Consider the following 19,609-nt stretch of genomic DNA (forward strand, 5'->3'; position numbering starts at 1 on the left):
ATGTATTCATGCTAGCTACATACTTTTTTATTTTGTATTTCTGTTTTTTAAACTTTCTAGCCTATGCAGTTATTTAGCACATTACACTTGTTGAGAATCAATCGCAGAGTTTATAATGTCACACTCATTGTGGGATCCAGTTACTAAGCAGTGTTAGGAGATAGAGTGAAAAGTGATAAGGTGCCAGCCAACCAGCTCCCAACTGTCATTTTTCAAACATAGCCTGTGAGATAACAGTTGGGAGCTGATTGGTTGGCACCTTATCACTTTCTTATCACTTTTCACTCTGTCTTCTAACTAGGGATGTGCAGGCTCGGATAGGTTCGAGTTTGCACGTGGAGTTCGGATTTTTCCCTCCAAAAAAACGGAACTCAGAACGAGGCAAAACGTCATCTTGCATGGACGAACATCATCATTCCTGGACAAAAGACCAGGAATGATGATGTTCGTCCATGTAAGATGACGTTTTGCCTCGTTGTGAGTTCCGTTTTTTTGGAGGGAAAAATCCGAACTCCACGTGCAAACTCGAACCTATCCGAGCCTGCACATCCCTACTTCTAACACTGTTTATTAACTAGACCCCTAAATTACCAGTAAAACCTCAATGTGTTATTTCCAGATATACAGAATGAAAAACAAAATGCAGATTTCCGTGTTAGCCTGACACTCCACTGCAGCTCTGTTAAGTCTCTTAAATTACACCTTTCCTGCAGGATCTCCTGCTTCATGGAGATCCCAGAGGAGAGGTTCAAGTGGTAAATGTTGGGGGAGTAGAGCTGCGATTCATATAATCATGTTCCCACCCACCCCCGTTGTGCAGTTCTGGGAAGTGGATGTGATGTGGGAAAGGCAGCTTACTCACTCTGGAATCTTGGGGGACTCCCTAAAATTCAAGAGTATTTTGGACATTCTGAAAGAATAGGTAAGTATGAGTTAAATATTACCTCCATCACTCAGTTACAACTCCTTTCATATATTTTGAGCAGTGTCCCGACTAATGGTATCACAGTTATGTTTTCATTTATCTCAGTGTTTGACCAAGTAGTTGGAGTGTTACTCTGCAGATATTAAAATTGGGATCCCACAGCCAATTACCCAACATACATTTGTGTTAATATTGTTCCAACCAAACTTGATTCCTCTGCCCATGATTGGAGACTTTTATTACCAGCTGCATGTGATTATCCTAACACTATTCATGTTACTTTACCGCACACCTAAGGGTGTAGCTATCGTGAGTGCAGGGGATGCAGTTGCTATGGGCACAGAGGCTTAGAGGGTCTATCTCGTGGGCTTGTATCCCCTACACCTAGGTCATATAGTAGTCTACCAAGTTTACGGAATTGCCTGCTTAGCAATTTAGTCCAACCTGTTGCCCAGCCTGAAAATAGCGACTCATCAGCACCTATCTAGGATACGGTCTCTGTCCACACTTATATGATCCATCTCCCACACTCCTGTTTTACCCTCAAAGGCACAGCTGAGCTACAGTGTGGCATATTGTGCAGTGGAGCACTATAATGTGGCGTAATATGAACTGGGGGCATTGTGTGGTATAATGTGATCTTAGGACACAACTAAGGGATGTAAAATTAGCTTGGGCACTACTATGGGTCATAACATTAACTAGGGTACTACTATAGTTCATAAAATGAACTAGGGCACTACTATGAGGTATAAAATTAACTAAGGCATTACTACGGGCATAAAATGAAGAACAACCATTGCGGAGAGAGAGATGTTCCTCTAGAAGCATCGGGGCATGGGCCCTTTCAAAATGTTGCTATGGGACCCACAAAGGTCTGGCTACATTCCTTCCCACACCTTCTGCCTTTTCTTTGTAGAGGTGCCCTCTGGGAGATTAGGCCCATTCAGAGTCTGATGGACCTGAGCACTGGGAGGGGAGCGCGACAAAATACGAGAGACATGGCCTTTAACTGACCCAGCTAAGTAGTGCCTGCTCCCCCCTCTCAACGCCACTGTGGGAGATCCCATAGTGGGTGACCAATGTGGAAGTTGTCATGGCACCATAAATCCTGCCACACAATGATGATTACTTTGTATGAACCTTTGCAGTATTGTACTGCTACTGGAAGACCAGCCATTTGTGCTGAGCAGGAGTTGGTTAGTGTTATCTAGTGCTATCCACGTCTCTCTGCCAGGAATCTAATAACATGCTGAAGTTCTGGTGGAATCTTGGCATTATCACAGACTTGATTTGTGTGACTATACCAAAGGGGCACTTGTTAAAAAAAAAATCTGCAATTTGTAAGATGTTTTTGTTAAAATGTAAATTTCTTAAAATGTTCATTTGTAAATTTTACTCTATAAACAAGGTGTTAGAATATTTTTTAACGTAAAAAAAAAAAATCAATTTAATAAAGACCAATGGGTTTATTTACTGAAAGGGCATTTTTGCCCACAGAATTTAACAGCAATACTATTAAGTGCAAAACCAACGTGTGTTGTGCACATAATACTATTGTTGTTTTAAATTCTGCGGAGAGAAACGCTGATCATCTGCGGCTTGGAAAAGCTACTTAGTAAATAAACTCACAAAAGTCTTTAGGATCAGTAGCGTGCCTGAAATGTCCTCTTATAATGCATTTTCCTTTGTCTTTGCAAATATTGTGCAAAGCATAAATTCAATTTAACTGTTAGAAAAAAAATATATATATATTTATATTTAGGAAGACCGGCTGTAATGACCCATGGTTTTGGCATTATACAGTTCTCTTTCACTGGCATAAAACACAGTTTGACCATAGTGGTGCTGTTATAGAGGGTGATGCACAATACAATTAATACATTTTAATGTACATTTGCGCAGAGATCTCATCCCTAGTGGTAAACAAAAACAGTTTTTTTTTTTTTGTTTTTTTTTGGAGGGGTGGAGCGCGGGTAAACGTCCTATCCTCTGGACTGACTGGTTACAGTATATTAACTGCAGTAGTTCTCTCAATCAAGTTTGTAAATTCTGTTTAAAATCTGGGCCATGTTTGCTTGTCCTCTGGTCTCCACCTGAAAGTTATAACCGGTGGAAAATGAGAGAAATAAACATTGAGCCAACTCATTACAAGCAGATGCGCATGGGTTAAACAACACACAGTGACACCATTGATAGTCACTATGCTTTCATGCCATCTTCTACTCCTGCACATAAGTGCTTGTGACAAGACCTTTATTTTATGTTTTATATTAAAGAGCAATTTATGATTAAATGTTAATGACATAGAATTTTCATAGTGCGCCCGTATATTCTACCAGTTTGAACATTTTTCAAAGAAGCACACCAAAACCCACTGTTTTCCATGAATAAATAATAAAAAGCATGTCTGCACATTATCATTCATGCATTCTCTAGTTACCCGGCCAGTGATTAACCCATGGCTGCTTTTATAGGAACAAGTTGCCATCTCAGTGACAGGAGTCAAGGTCGTGTACCACTGTGGAGCCATAACCTGCTTTTAAACGTCCTTAGAAATATTCCATGAATGCTCTGGTCCAGGGCACTACTTGTAGATAATACATTACTTAACTCATTGTTGCTGTGATAACGAAGTCTCTGTGTGAACAACAGTACATGTGGTTCCTAATATCAGTGCACGCAGCAGTACAGCAGCGTTCCCGAATGCTAGCAGCTGCCCACACGTAGATTCAGAGCTGTTACTGTCAGGCCCACTGTAGTTTAAAAATGTTACAGCATCTGAGAACATTAGAAATATTAGATAAGGAACCTTCAGTCTCAATTGCTTCAATGTTTTCTGTAAGTTTCTCTGCTGTTTGTGTGAAAATGGTTTCTGAAACCCTCCATTCTCCAGGTAGCACAGGTAGGAGACGATGTAATGTTTAATGTCTTCTACATGTCAGCACTCCAGCTGGTACAGTTAAGTTGTCCAGCAACATTAGTTACAAACTAGCAGACATAGGGGTGCGTTGCTTGGGGAAGCAGGAGTTATTGCCTATTTCCTAAATATTTTGGAACGATGGGCCTGATTCAGAGATGTACGCTAATGCAATCGCATCTGCGATTTCGCACAGAACACATCTGTAAAAATATGCTAACGTTTCCAAAGCTTACCCAAGCATGGGGGACGCCCACTTCTGCTTTCTCATATCCGTCCGACGACGTACAACTATGTCATCAGTAACATTGACGCAGGTCAGGCAGCCATGCAGCATATGCGGCAAGTCTGACCTGTCTCAAACAAAGCGTCTCTCCTGACACGCAGAGAGCTCACATGCTGCGAAGGACAACACAATAGCTAATTTATGCCCGCCCATGAGACAGCGTTTAAACAGACACACCTGCGAATTAATCCTCTGGGCGAGCCTAATCATTGGGACATCGCACCTTTACATTTCCCAGGTGACAGCTCATCTCCGCAGCCGCCAGGTCGGGGTTCTGCCGGGCTGCCCAATCAGCAGTGATCGGCAGTATGGTTGAAACTGGGAGAGTGTGCAGAGATGCACAGGTGCCAGGAGGTCCCTCTGCCATTGGCGGATGCTGGAAGATTATCTTCCGGTAGCTGCCCACTGGGCGTTTCTGACTAGTCGCATTGTTAATTCATCATCCAAACTCGTAGTCAGGAGCAAAGGGCCCCATTTAAATAAGCAAACCTTTCCCCCCACCATTACTTATCACTGGTGTGGAGTCACGGGCAGCAGCGGAGGTTTCCTGGAAGGAACTTTGTTGCTTGTGACCAGGGAGGTATTAAAAGAGGAGGGGGCCCCTGTGCAGTCTCCGCCAGGGTTCCCCTCCTCTCTCCCTGGCAGCTGGCAGTGCAATGAGCGGAGCACGAGAAACTCTAGCGCTGTGCCAGAGTCTACTGCGTGTGCAGGTCACCGGGGAACGGCGTGGCAGCCATTTTCTCAGTGATTCCCTCCTGGGCATGCGCAAAATGCCCGGAAGATGTCCACCGCGCCATTTTGCCAGTGATTTGTATAGCACTGCTGACGCGGGACTCCGGAGAGGTAAGTTTTAAAGGAAAGGCTGCAGGGTATGCGGTGTGGGCCCCCCCAGGGACCCGTGTGCATTGCACACCCTGGAAGATTGCTTATATATATATAGAGAGAGAGAAAGAGAGAACGAGGGAGAGAGAACGAGAGAGAGAGAACGAACGAAAACGAACACACACACACAAATTGTCGGCACTCCAAGGATTTGAAATGAACAAAGACACTCCAACAACAAAGTTGCTTATCAACGTTTCAGATGATTTTACTTCATCCTTCATCAGGATAACCGCCAATTGATGTTCTATTACACGGAAATTGTTTCCCCAGGAGGGCACCCAGGTTAATATCCACATATAAGCGGAGTGCCGGTCAAAAGAAGTGTGTGTGTGTGTGTGTATATATATATATATATATATGTGCATATATATATATATATATATATATATATATATATATATATACACACAGTCAGGTCCATAAATATTGGGACACATATAGAAAACGACGTAATTCCTACACCGTTCACCTGATTTGGATGTAATTACCCTCAAATTAAATCTGAAAGTCTTCAGTTAAAATACATCTTGTTTGTTTCATTTCAAAGCAATTGTGGTGGTGAATAGAGGCCAAAATATGAAAATTCTGTCAATATCCCAATATTTATGCACTTGACTGTATGTTCTGTGGCCCTGATTCAGACCCGCTCGCAGGTCTGAAGGGCGTTTTTTTTTTTTTTCAGTCCGGCCTCCTGGCCTCCGTTTGGCCAGGCAACCCCCCCCCCCCCCCCCCACCGACCCGCCTACAAAATGGGGCGAGCTGTCTGTCAACATCGACAGCTGTCCCTTTTGGATGCGAGCGCCGGAGGGAGTGACTTCTCGCCATCGACCCGCTTGTGAGCGCATAGCGCTTGCGAGTGGGGCTGAATCAGGCCCTGTGTACGACAGCCAGTGTATCTGCATATACGAAACACTACATTAGTGCTACAGCTGCTGACACTGTAACGTAGCGTTTCATACGCAGATACACATGCTGCATATTATTTTAATCAACAAAAGCTACATGTTTCCTACCTAATCACATCTCTGTGCGAATAAGACGCTTTTGAAGGTAAAAAGTTGCACGAAAAGACGCGTTGCGTTACCGAGTCACACGGAACTCCTGCGTTGTGTAGCGCGACTTGTAGTGCACGGAGGATAGATGTATGTGGACACATCTGTATTTATAAGAATACAGCCTATTCACCAGAACCAGTAGAAACCAGTAATATCACTGATGAATGAAGTGATGTCGCTGGTTTCTAGCAAGTTCTCAATGGTACAGTCTCCCACATAGTTGCCTCCACTTTTTATAAGGACCTGGTGAACTTCAGTTATTTAAGCATTGTTGTTCTGTCAAAATACAAATCATATATCTACATTTTATGTGCGTATCTTAACATTTGAGAGTCTGGGAGCTTTATTTACTATGGTGGCTTTTCTAATCTGCCGATTATCTGCGTTTTGCCCGCAGAATTTAAAAAAAAAATAATTAATCTAAATTCTGCATGCAAGTACATAGAAAAGCCACTGTTTAGTACACAAAATCCCTGAGTTTCCTATGAAGCACATTTGATCACAAGTGATGAAGACCTCTTTCTGACTGATTTGCTGTTTTTATACGATGGTGTCACAAGAATATTTTCTTCTTCCACATTAGTAACAAACTATTATTGTTTTTTTTCCTTTGTTCCATGGCACGGTGCATTGGGAGCTAGTCCCAGGGAAGGAAACAAGCCCCGAGGAAGCATGGCTGTCCCTCTTTAGGCCACTGCCGACCACAATAATAACTGTAATGCCAATCACCCGCTAGATGACCTAGGCCCTTTGTTGCTGCCCGGGTCAGGGAGGCCTAATGGGTGACCTTGCTGTGACTAAAACGCTTACTGTATGCGACACCCTGTGTTTAAATATTGATGTCTAAACAGAACTTTTATAGCTCTAATGTGCTGCATCTTAACGCAGCATGAAAAACGCATCTATCAGACAATACCTTAGAAATTAAAACTTCAATCGATCATTTGGATTGTCCAGCATTTGAGAGGTCTTCTCTCACTGTTGAAACTGTATCCCATAGATAAGAATCTAAAACAGTTCTAAGACTAAAACTTTTACTTTTAAGCATTGTGAAGGCATTGTATCCCTAATTAATTACTCAGGTGTTGATTAATTCTTTCCTGTGCATTTTTTTTTTTTTAAATGAAATCAAATGGCATTTATCTTTAGATTTATGAAAACTCCAGATATTCAGACTTTGAATTATTTAAGCTCCCCCAACGCATACACTTTTGCTTTTCAAGCATAAGCTATAATTTAATTAAAAACTTCTGGCGCGTTCCTGGCATTTTAAATATTAACGTGTTCCATGGATCACTTTCGATTATCTGCCGTCATGAAATTCCAGAAGATGTCACAATTTTAAGGTTCCTGAAGTTGCACTCAGAATTGTCTGTTGATGCAAGAGGGATTGTGATAATTACACACATCCATTAGTATCAGCAGAGGAGATAAACATCAGGGAGTCTTAATGGGCTTGTCTCGGTGACAGCCAGCAAAGAACATTTGACATAATTAAGGATAGATTTGATTCAGTTGAAAATATATTCTCATTATAGGTGCCCAGTGGAAGTTGCACTAAAATTGTTAAATTCCCCAGAATAAGACTGTAGCGGCTGGGAAGCTTTTGAAATCCGCTGTGGCAGTCATTGGAATTATTCACTCCTCTTTATGTCTTTCTGCTGTCAAGTTCACTTTGCGTTTGCTCTCACTGCAAGCACTGAAATAGGCAACCTGTTGGCTCCTCTCTTGCAGATTGTCCGGAGGTACATCAAGGACTGGTTGGAAAGGAAGAAGCCTCCGTTTGGTGCCATTAGCAGCTGTGTCCTTCTGATGATTATCTATACGACCTTTTGTGACACGTTTTCTAATCCAAATATTGACCTGGACACCTTTAGTCTGGTCGTTATTATATTTATCAGTAAGTGTAACGCTAGTTCTCAAATATTGACTTAATAATTAATGGCCATAGATTATGCTAGATAAAGTGATTGATTTATTTGCATTCGATAATTTGGATATTAATATACAGTGAATGTATATGTATAATGGCATGGCTTTGCAGCTGCACTGCCACCTAGTAACAGGACCTGCCTAACTGAAGCTCTGTAGCTGATATGTCCAGTGGTTTTTCTCAGGATGACTCTTGAGGACAAACAGGAGGCCAATTACAAGATGCAAATAAAAAATTACAGCTTGTGATTGGTCTTCTAGCACACGTACCATTTTGACGCCAGGAACGGGGTGGGGTGGGGGGGGGGTTTACCACTACTGCCTGTAATACAACTTTTTGCTGGGTGATAGTGTAACTTTAAACCTTCTGTACATACACCCCTAACATAAATTGTGATACAGCTTTCATGTTCTATGACATGTTTACTGAAAAAATAAAAAACCTGACAGTTTCTATTTTTCAGTAGCTGCAGAGTATAACTTTTTTTGTTTATTTTGGATGCGTTTATCACTAAATGATTTTATCCTCCTTTTTAAGTTAATGATTATTCATACTTGAGCAATATTTAAAACACTAATAAAATTGCTGGTGGTTGCAGTTCCCACTTCCTCCTTAATAACCGTACACATGACGTACTTTGATATATATCCCGCCCCCCCATGCAACAAACTGTCATTGTTTATGAGCAAAAAGTGCAACTTTATTGCTCTTACAATCAATTGTGAAGCATACTTTCACCTGCCACCCACAAGCCGTTCACACCGCTATATTGTGGCTGATCCAATAATGAGCCTATTAATTCACTAGTAACTAATGATACCATTAATGTATTATCTCACAGGTACCAAGTTGCTACACTGCATTGATATGAATCTATTTGTAGGTGCAAGTTTTCACTATGTGTGAACAAAATTATGTTTGAATTTATTATAATTCTACCTTTATATATTTCATGTATCAATCCTACGGGCCAAATGTAATAGCCTGTGATTTGCGGGAGCCAGAGTGATTCTGGTGTGATAGCCAATAGATTTAAAGCAGCAATTAGTTTAAAGGCAAAGCCATTTTGCTTTAAATCTAGTAACGCGCCGGGATCGCTCAAGTCCCGCAAATCGGGACTATTATACTTGGCCCTTTATGTGTTCTATTTTACACCAAAAATATTTTATCTATAATTTGTGATAGAAATGTGACACAATTTTTATTTTTGGTCTTTCAGTATTTTTTATCCAGCTGGCATTTATGCTTTTAACATTCCTGTTTTCTACGAGGTAAGCCCAATGTTACAATCATTTATAAGTAACTGTTTGTTCTAGTTTAGTTAAATGGAATACAAATCTTAAATATTTAAAGCATTTGCGATGAGTTTCATACTCAGCATAGAGGCCAACATTCTTACATATGTAACTATTTAATAAGTGTCATTTTCATATGTTAAATATTGGTTCTGTTGCACTTTTATGTATAACTTGTTTTTACCACATAAATTACAATGTATGTACAGTACAATTAACAGTTAACACCCTGCCTAAAGGTGAACATGTGTGCATTTATGTCTTGTTACTTTGTGAAAATGGCACTATATACAAGTAAGTGAATAAAGAAAAATGAAAGCACATCCAAACTCCCTATTTTGGCGTGACAGTCCCAATTCCCAGGCAGTGGAAGGGGTGTACTTTGGTCATAAGTGAGTGTTTGGGGTAAATAGGAAGTTTTGGAGGATTGGGTGGGGCCTATTTTGTCCTAATTTGGCCTGTGTAAATTTTGGGATGTATGGAAGTGCCAATATAAAATCACCTAATATGGCTTTGGTCCACCTCGGTTGCCAATATTGGCTGTATGCACCATGGCATGGAGTCTACCAATGTCTGGAATTGTGTAAGTTGAATGCACAGCTATTGTTCTCAATTGAAACTTGGCTGATGTTGGGAGGAATTACAGGCATCAAACCTGACTATACCATAAAGGCTCAATTGGGTTCAGATCTGGTAACTAAGAAGGACATGCTTTATAGAAGATGACAGTCATGCTCAGTGAGCCATTCGGCAAGCACAGTCCTCTATAGATGGGTCCTGTTTTCCTGAAAGACACTTATTTTCCATAGGTAGCCTTGCCGGCAATAACTGCACCAAAACCAAAGCTGGAAATGCACCCCTACCACAGTACAGACACCAGAACCCTTCACTGTTGAGCACAAGTACTCAGGGCTGTAGAACTATTTTGGTTGGCACCAAACATGCACTCATCCATTGTTAGAAACAGATGATTCATCTCACTATGGGGTCTATGTACTAAGCCTTGGAGAGAGATAAAGTGGATGGAGATAAAGTGCTAACTAATCAGCTCCTGACTGTCATTTCTCAAACAAAGCCTGTAAAGTGACTGTTAGGAGCCGATTGCTTGGTACTTTATCTCAATCCACTTAATCTCTCTCCAAGGCTTATTACATAAACCCCTATATCATCTTTCTCCACTGCTTGGTAATTCATTGATGCTGCTCTTTACACCATTGAGCTTGGAAACACACACTGTCATGTGTGGTAAACCCCATGTGCATTACAAACCAACTTTGACATCTTGCACTGAGGAATAAGATGAGTAACGTAATTTACAATATAACCAATATATAAATTATCTATGTAATTGCATATCACATCAACACCACAGTATGTAATTAATGCATTAACCCAACAGCAACATCTTCCAAAGGCTAGGAGCCAGGGCAGAAAGCTTGGAGCAGTGTCATCCCTCTTCCCGCATTGTAGCAGCTATGGTCCAGTGGAGCTAGCCTATAATCCGTTTTCTATTGTATACTTTTCTGCCTCTGCATTTATATATCAGAATTAATATAATACTGTGTTTCTTTGCAGTAAAAATACTGGCTTTACCCCAGCGGACACAGTTGCAATAGTATTTTGTTCAACACACAAATCACTCACATTAGGTAAGTAGCTATACAAAGACCTACATCCCTGTGCTATGATGCATGCAGTGAACCATTACTTCAGCGGTACATTATAACCTATTTATACACAGTTATAGCTAATTAATCCAGGAATGCTTTATTTTACAATAATCCACATATTTATGTGTTCAGTGCATTGCTGTTCATTTTATCTGTTCAGCATCATTTGACTTATGTCTGATAAAGGGAAATCAAAGCCCTGAAAACAAACTGTTTATTTTCTTCTGTATATAATAGTTTATTATTACATTCATGCCGTAGTTTCCTTCATACTTTTCTAACTAAAGAAATCCAGGCCCCAAGTCTTTGGCGTCCTCATACATGTTGACCTCTTCTAATTTAATCTGCTCGGACTGTGTGCTGTACAGGCCCTGTGTATGCCCCCCAGCTCCCTAACATATATGATGGGTCAGCAGACTTGTGTTCCCTTGCAGCTCCCCATGACTCTCTAATATGCTAAGCATTATAGTGCTATGTTTTACTTTAACCCCTTTGCTCTAAAGGACGAGTGGGGCTTGTCCTTTGTAGACTGGCGAGGTCGAGTACCAGTGCTGTTGATGTTATGTTAGTGAAGAAAAAATAAATAAATAGGGTGAGGGACTTTAAGTCCCTTTCTCTCCACAACGGTAGAGTGTAGAAAGATGAGGTGCCTTTGTTTGAAGTTATTGCTTGGTGATCAGTGTAATCACAAGGCAAAATCCCTTGCACTACAGAAAAATATGGAGTTCAGGAATGGGGGAATATTGCCCCCAACCTGGCTTCCAGTAATTAAGAGACATCCATTTAGGAAGGAGTATCCTTTATTTCAAATGACTAAGCCCCTTAGGTCTTGTCACCAGACAATGTAACATTGAGCTTCAGAAAATATACATTTCCTATATATGGAAGAGGGCACTATTTGCCCTATCACTCCCGTAATGACACATGTGGGGTGTCCTATCTTTCCAATTAAGTTTCCCCTAAGTAGCTATTGCCTGGTGATCCCCAGACAATATTACTATGCGCTGTGGAGAACACACAGTTTCCTCATGTGGGCGGGAGGGCACTGCATGCCTTATCATAACCATAATTACATCTATAAACATGGGGCTTCCTATATCTGAAAAAGGGAAGCCTCCTTTTTCAAATGATGTGGACCCTTAACTGCTATTGTCTGGTCATCACCTATGATCACAATATCACCCAGTGTTACAGTAAATAAAAAAAATAAAAAAATTGTTTTCCATAGATGGTTGAGGGCATATTAGCCCGCACACTTGTCTGAAAGATGGGTGTATGCTGTTTCAAATGATATTCCCCCTGAGTAGTTATTGTCTGGTCTGGTCACCAGACAGCAGTAGATGTGCTAAGCCTTGGAGAGAGATAAGATTGAGAGCGAAAAAGTACTAAGCAAACAGCTAATAACTGTCATTTTTCAAACACAGCTTGTGAAGTGACAGAAGCTGATTGGTTGGTACTTTATCTCCTTCCACTTTCTCTCTAAGGGCAAAATTTACTAAGCGGTGGTTTGACGGCGGTTTCTATTCTAAACCCCGGCGGTTTGGTGGCGGTTTCTATTCTAAACACTGGGGGTTTGGTGGCGGTTTTGTAGTGGTTTCTAAAAGACAGCCCTGTTCTATTCTATTCTAAAATGTGTTTTGTTGGCAGTTATGCAGTGATTTTGGCCTTAGTAATTCTGCAGAAAGCAAAACCGCCGCCAAACCACAGTCAAAACACATTTTAGAATAGAATAGAACAGGGCTGTCATTTAGAAACTGCTGCAAAACCGCCACCAAACCCCCGGGGTTTAGAATAGAATAGAAACCGCCACCAAACCGCCGTGGTTTAGAATAGAATAGAAACCGCGGTCAAAAAGCCGCTTAGTAAATTTTGCCCTAAAGCTTAGTACATAGGCCCCAATGACTGAAAAAGTACACAAATAACATTTTCCACAAATGGGAGTTAATCTAAAGACCACATCTCTCCCACCCATCTTGCATCAAATAAAACAAGTGGTCCCCTCATTTAATGCAGTAGGTTGCCTTGTTGGGCTCCCTTACATATATACATATATTCTACATACATATATTCTAAGTGTAGGTTTCACAAGAAATGATGTTTCCTATTTAGGAAAGGTGGATTAATGCAGAAGGAAAAACCACAAGTATTTCTTTATGATCTTTATTAAGCAAACCAAAAAACTTTTTTTTTATTATTTGAATTTCTATTTAGAAAACCCTTTTGGCCCTTTTGGTTACATTTTATTTGACATGTCAGAAAGAGCAAAAAGACACAATTTTTTGTCTGAAAAATTCATGACACAATTAGTGTGGGTACTTTGTAGAAAAAACAGTGATATTGATGTTGGAAAGTGACGAGTGCAAACGTACAAATTGCCTCAGTATAGGGGTGAGAAAACACTCAGCAGCGAAGGGGTTAATATGCTCCGAATACAATCTTGCACTAATCTACCTAAACTATTTGTCTCATGATAGTTCTAGTAGTTTGTATTATTTTTTTTTTGTAAGCGAAATAGACACTATAGCATTTTTATTTTCTGAATAAACAGAGATTGAACAGAAAGAATAGAATCAATCACCATGACACTCACTCACAAAATGATCTTAGAAGTAGGAATCAGTGGGACGTCTTAAGAGTACTCTGTGGAGATGATTTTCTGCCTGTTCCTTGGATGTATAATCACACCTTATATCTAGCTGCTGCTTTCACTGAAGCCGATGGAAAAACACCTGCGATTTTGCTGAAACCTAATTTAAGAATGTATAGTACATGTTCTGAGATGTACACGTGAAGTAATTCAGCATGTGAAATTTCTTCAGATTATGGGGGCAACTCAGTTCTTGGTGTTGTGTGGTCACAACGTTCAACTGGGCACATCTCCAGCAATTACGGTACCCCAACATCGCTCATTTTCCTGCACACCTATATGGGGTGCGAGGAAAGATCGAAGATGGTGGCCACAAAGTGCTGGCGCTCCATCTGTTTCTTTTATACTTTGTGCCCATCGGTTAGGTTTAGGCACCCCTGGGGGGGACTTAGGGTTGGGCACACCCCCAGGAGGCGTTAGGCTAGGGGAAGGGGAGATTAGGGTTAGGCACCACTGAGGTAGGGTTAGGGTACTTACCTCCCCTGTCGGCATCTTCGGGCTTCTGGCGTTGGCTATTCAGCCGCCGGGATTTCATACCCATTCCATATATATAATAGTCTATATCAATGGTACAGAACTTGGAACAGTTTTTGGACCAGAGCACCAATAGTCCCGGCACATGAGGTCCTGCCTACTAACACTATTGAGCTACTTTACCATGAGCTACTAAAACACAGCTGGATGGAGTCTCATTTATGCTTTAAATAAATGTAGAGAAAGAAGGACATTTTAAAAACTGGTTCACAGTATATTTTCCTCATTCTTAATTTGGCTGCCAAGTTTTATATGTTTCAATAGCAGATTTTGGCCTAAAGTGTTCCCAGTCCTACCTTATCCATGCAACATAATTTTCCAAGCTCTATTCACTGACTTTGAAGTAGAAGTTCAGTATGGGGCAGCGATGCAAAACAGAACTGGAAGATTGTATAGCCATGACCTTTTATATCCTTGCCAAATGATTTGTTCCACTGAGAATTTCTGCATGCTTTTACTATGGGCCTCCTTGATAAAGCTCCCTCTTTGCTTTTATACCATTGCATCTGGGATGTTTACCAAGCTGCACTCCTACTCTTTTCTCCATGGAGTTTAACATGGCAGGGGACAGGCCGCATACCCCCAAAACTGCATAGCAGCATCTCTTAAGCCTGTTGCTCACTGTGCAGATCACTCTGTAGATCAGATAAACACTCCGATCCTCTGAGTGATTATATGATGTGTGCACCCCAACACACTGAGATATTTTTAGCTTACTGTGTACTTTTTTCATGGGCTCAGGAGGTCATGCATCTCGATTTTTACACAGCTCATAAGATGCAACCTCCCGATCCGAGCATTGCAGGAGCGTTTGCAGACATTTATCAGCGACCACTGCTGCATAAACATCTATGCAATTATTGGGCCGATCAGCTTTACCCAGAGCTAGCAAACAAAACCATAGCCCCTCACAGAAGACCAAGCTTTGCTGGATCTGCCAAACTTCAGCTCACAGGTACTATGTATTTTTAGGTTTAATGCATTTATGGGAATCATTTGCTTGTGGAATTGATGTCCATATGTTTAACTCAGTTAACTGTAAGTTCTGATACTCTCCTTCCACAAATTGATGAGTCTCCCCCCCCCCCCCATCCACATAAGTTAGAATTCTGTCACCTGTCAGTACAAACCCATTGTGCATCATTTCATGCTTTGTGTGTACAAGACATTCACAAACCCTCTAGAGGCTGTGCGTTTCCATTTCTGCCCATAGTCCTGTATATAAAATAGGTTACAATGTCTCAAACTGTTGGCAGTAAGAATGCGGTATGGCCATACATTGCTGCCTTTCCCCTTTACATGAGGTGTGGGCTCCAGAAGAAGAGTAGCAAACCTGCCAGCCTGTAACAGATATATGCTGCTGATCCCATACCCAGCCTGCTCATGACTTTGTTTTACTATAATGATATTGTTACTAATATGATTATTGTTATTGCATCTGTAGCGCTACTTAATTTAGCTATTGTAGCATCTGAGAATATCTTGCTGTGTTTTAAAAATAGAGCTGTCCATTGTAATTAGAGACAGTTGGTAACTATGGACTTGGGGCCTGGCTCTGAGCTGTACGTAAAGCAATCGCTACTCCGTATACCCACTGCGCATTGGAATGTGGATGAAATACAGATGAAATGCAAACGCAGCTATACGCACATCCTAATGCGATCGCACCGCCCTACTCTTCCGTACACGAGAGCAGCCGTCACCATTCTCATCAGCACTTACACCTTTCCCATGTTAGGTGCACGAGATCTGTTTGAATTCGGCGTACACAATATGTACACTTGACTTAGAATAGTGACTGTCTACGTGCCCATGGCACACACCGAAGAGACCGTTCTCTTGCCTGCGCTCACATTGTTGCTGCCCACTTACCACCCAGAAATGCCCTTTTAGCATCCGCAGAGAAACGGACGAGATGCGCACGGCTCTAAATGCTGCGTACATTCCCAAAGACAAACAATTGCTCTCAGACCCGGCCTTTAGCTTGTGGGACAGTCTTTCACAGAACTATGGCAGCCTCTAGCAAGCAACTTCTGAATGATTATCAGAGTAAATAAGACACAAGACAATACAATGCATCTTCTGTTACAACGTCTTATTATTTATATTTACATGTTTATTTTCACTTTAGTAATCCAGCAAAAGAGATTACTACTGTATCTGCTTGTTACTTTTGTACAGGCTAAAATCTGTCCGTTCCCACCCATCATCCTTATTTTTCTTTTATATCTTCTTATTTTATAGCAGACAAACAGAAGTACAACTAAACACACACTCGCTTGATTCATTTCTTTTATTAGTACCTTTGCCATTGATTGATTAGTACTTGATATTAGTACTTTTTCTCTATTGATTGATTGCGGATGAAGTGACTATTTGACCTTTAATTATGAGGCTCCACATTGGAAATGACATTGAGCTATAGCTTCTTGTAATCCAGCTGGAATACCCGGCAGGAAGCCATTTGGAGTTCATTCAGGATGATGGAGAATGCCTGGAGAAAGCATTGTACTATCACTGGCATGCCGCTAAACCTCCACGCTGCATAGCTGCTTCCGAGCTGCTGTTTTGCATGTATTACAAATTACAGCAAATATGTTTGGGGAAGAATGGACAGATATGTTACAGTCTTACTCCAAAATTGTCATTTTGTAATGATCGGGCAGCACATCGCTTTACAATTGCTCTGCATTTTGCGTGGGAACCTAGAGGAGATTAGACAGCTGTGAAACAAATGCATATTTGTTTCCTAATATGACCTATAGGTCAATATATACAGTAACTATATTCTAGGGGAGAGTGAACTGTACAGTCTTACATTTATTTCAGTGTCAAAATGCCCCACCTCAGTCAACGATTTAGGAATAACACACTGCTACTAACAATGCAGTACATATGTTCATCAAATTATAATTTTTATGCCTTTTACCTTCTAAATTATTTTTTTTTATTAAATAAAAAAAAGACAGTTACTGCAAGTAGTATGCATTAACTTTGCTACCAAGATCTAAAGGCTATTATCACTCGCTATGGGATATGTGTTCATGGCAGGCTTCCAGGGCTGATACCAGTGGAAAATATCCATTTATCACCTTCACAAGTATGCATAGCTAGGGCCCTTTATAAAGGGAATGTTCATTTTCTAGGTTTAGCTGCTTTTTATTGACAATTTGTACAGTAGGTAAGGATATACAATGAAGTGCATTGTCTCCTTTTTTATTCTTTTCTATCTTTTTACATTCATGGAAATGTATTTCTATATATTGGCCGCAAGGGAAAAATGCCCATGTAATTAAAGAAAACATTTGTGTACTTTGCATAAGATTGTTTTATAGGAAGATTATTGAAATGTTACCGTGTATAATTTATATAATATAACATTTTATATCTGTCAGTGCCTAGGGTAGACCCTATATAGAAAAACAGAACAGTTAGCATTACGAATTTAATTTCAAGTTATTCTCCCACTGTTAGTTATACCCCCCCTCTTTTTTGTTGGGGGGCAGGGGTGAGTTGACAAAGATGTCCATACTGGCACACTGCTCAGACATCAGAAAAGTGGTGGATGTACATATAGCTTTTTACTGCACTATCACGTTTACTCTAAAATAAGCAGACATAGGAGGACAGTTCTGATGGCCCCAATAAACACAATTCTGGTTTTAATCTCCTTCGATATTCTGGCTATATTGGTCAATATACTTCCTTTTAGAGCAAACAAGGTCATGCAGATGGAGTTCTAGGAAACTGAAGAACACAAGCCCTTGTAATACCCATACAGTAGCTCTATCATAGCCCCTTCATCCCCAGAGGACAACACTGTTATTCCAAATATTATTTTACTACAATTTAATTCTTATCTTTTTGTTTTTTAGCTCAAAAATTGTGTACATAACCTTTATATTAGTGCTGCCTGCATCAAAGCCATGCAGTAGAATAGATTCGCACTGTTAGGCTGTGTCTTCATTTAACACTGTAATGTATGTTTTTTTGAGCCGCAGTAATTAGAAGTTCTCCTGCAGGGATCCTATGGTGCTGTCACCTGTCCCAAACATAAAACGTCTCACATTGTTATTGGGTATTTCTGCCATTATATCAAGCTCTAACTCCTTTTATGTAAATACTAAATTTTGGTGTTTGTTCATATTAATGCAGTTGCACCTGGTAAATATTGCTGGATGGCATACAGGACCACTAATACAGATGTGTCATCATACACCTAGGAGTATATTTACTAACGTGCGCACGCGTCGCCCAATGCGATTACCCGCAGCAGCATACGGTACGCTATGGCATGTACTGCGATCGCACCATGCTATCCTATGGAGGCATGGGTACGAACGCATGGGTACGAACGGCGGTTGCATGCCTCGTGCCATGTGTAGCGCGATTTGCTGCGTACGCAGCAACGATATCATAGGAAACATCTGTAAATGTGATTTAGCCCCATAAACACAACACTGATGCTGATCGACTTTAGTAAATATACCCCCTAGTGTCTATAGGCTATGCAGCATGAAACGCGTCCTGCGCATATGAGACATTTAGCATCTTATTCTCATTGCAGATGCAGCGAAATATCACTCAGTGTAATAGAGATGCTGGGCTGCGACGTTAACTGCACAGCAATGAGTTTTATACATGTACAGAGTCGCAGCTGAAGCACAACACAACTTGGCGTGAGAAAAAATTGCTGCTGCTATATCACAGCACTTAGTACACAGATATACAAATGTCGCACATCAAATTGATCAGTGTACTCTAGCAAAGACGTTTTATTGCTTCCAGTTTTATTCATGCGAATAAGACGCACATTGTGAGTGAGACAGACGCTCTGCGCGGCCGAGTCACTGGCATGCAGAGAGGGGCTGTTTGGCGCGACTGAAAACACAGGTATGAGGACACATCTGTACGTTTTTCTGATCCTGTAAAATGAAATGGGCTACTCTTTATCTTGATTGATGAAATCAAAGTCAGCGTGGCCTAACCATGGCGCTTTACAGGTGGGATCCTAGATTGAAAATAAAACTCTTCAATTTACTGTAGTGTATACTAATAATTTAGAAAGGAAGTTTACAGATTACTCAGGCTTGCTGGAGGGGCCTGGGCCAACTGCTGAGGGCGGTGTCGGTCAGTTTTTTCTTTCTTACTTTTTTTTTCTTTTGAGGGGACATGGTCATGCCTCCCGGATTTGGCCATGCACCCCCTTCAACAGATTCGGTAAAGACATTTAATATATAATGTCATGATCGATTTTATAAATATAAATATATATATATATATATATATATATATATACACACACACACACAGCATATGGAACCAGCACTCAACTAATTAAAGAAAGAATAAATGCCCTGATGCCCTCCGGGCGCTGACAAAAGCAACCAATTTCAAATACAATATAGAAAGAAGGCGGCACTCATGCGTCTCTGAAGTAAATAATACAATCTGACAGC

General features: G+C 40.8%; 1 protein-coding gene across 1 annotated transcript in view; it reads left to right on the forward strand.

Moving 5' to 3' along the window:
* SLC10A7 (solute carrier family 10 member 7) overlaps positions 1-19,609 on the forward strand; it is a 205,552-nt gene that overhangs the window by 166,517 nt on the left and 19,426 nt on the right. The window contains exons 8-10 of the mRNA XM_088447969.1: positions 7,806-7,971; positions 9,224-9,275; positions 10,875-10,948. Of these exons, the coding sequence (XP_088304095.1) occupies positions 7,806-7,971; positions 9,224-9,275; positions 10,875-10,948 (292 nt within the window). The remainder of the gene's footprint in view (positions 1-7,805; positions 7,972-9,223; positions 9,276-10,874; positions 10,949-19,609) is intronic.

Source organism: Taudactylus pleione, unplaced genomic scaffold (genome assembly GCF_031769625.1).
Source record: "Taudactylus pleione unplaced genomic scaffold, aTauple2 ptg000021l, whole genome shotgun sequence".
Classification (NCBI taxonomy): domain Eukaryota; kingdom Metazoa; phylum Chordata; class Amphibia; order Anura; family Myobatrachidae; genus Taudactylus; species Taudactylus pleione.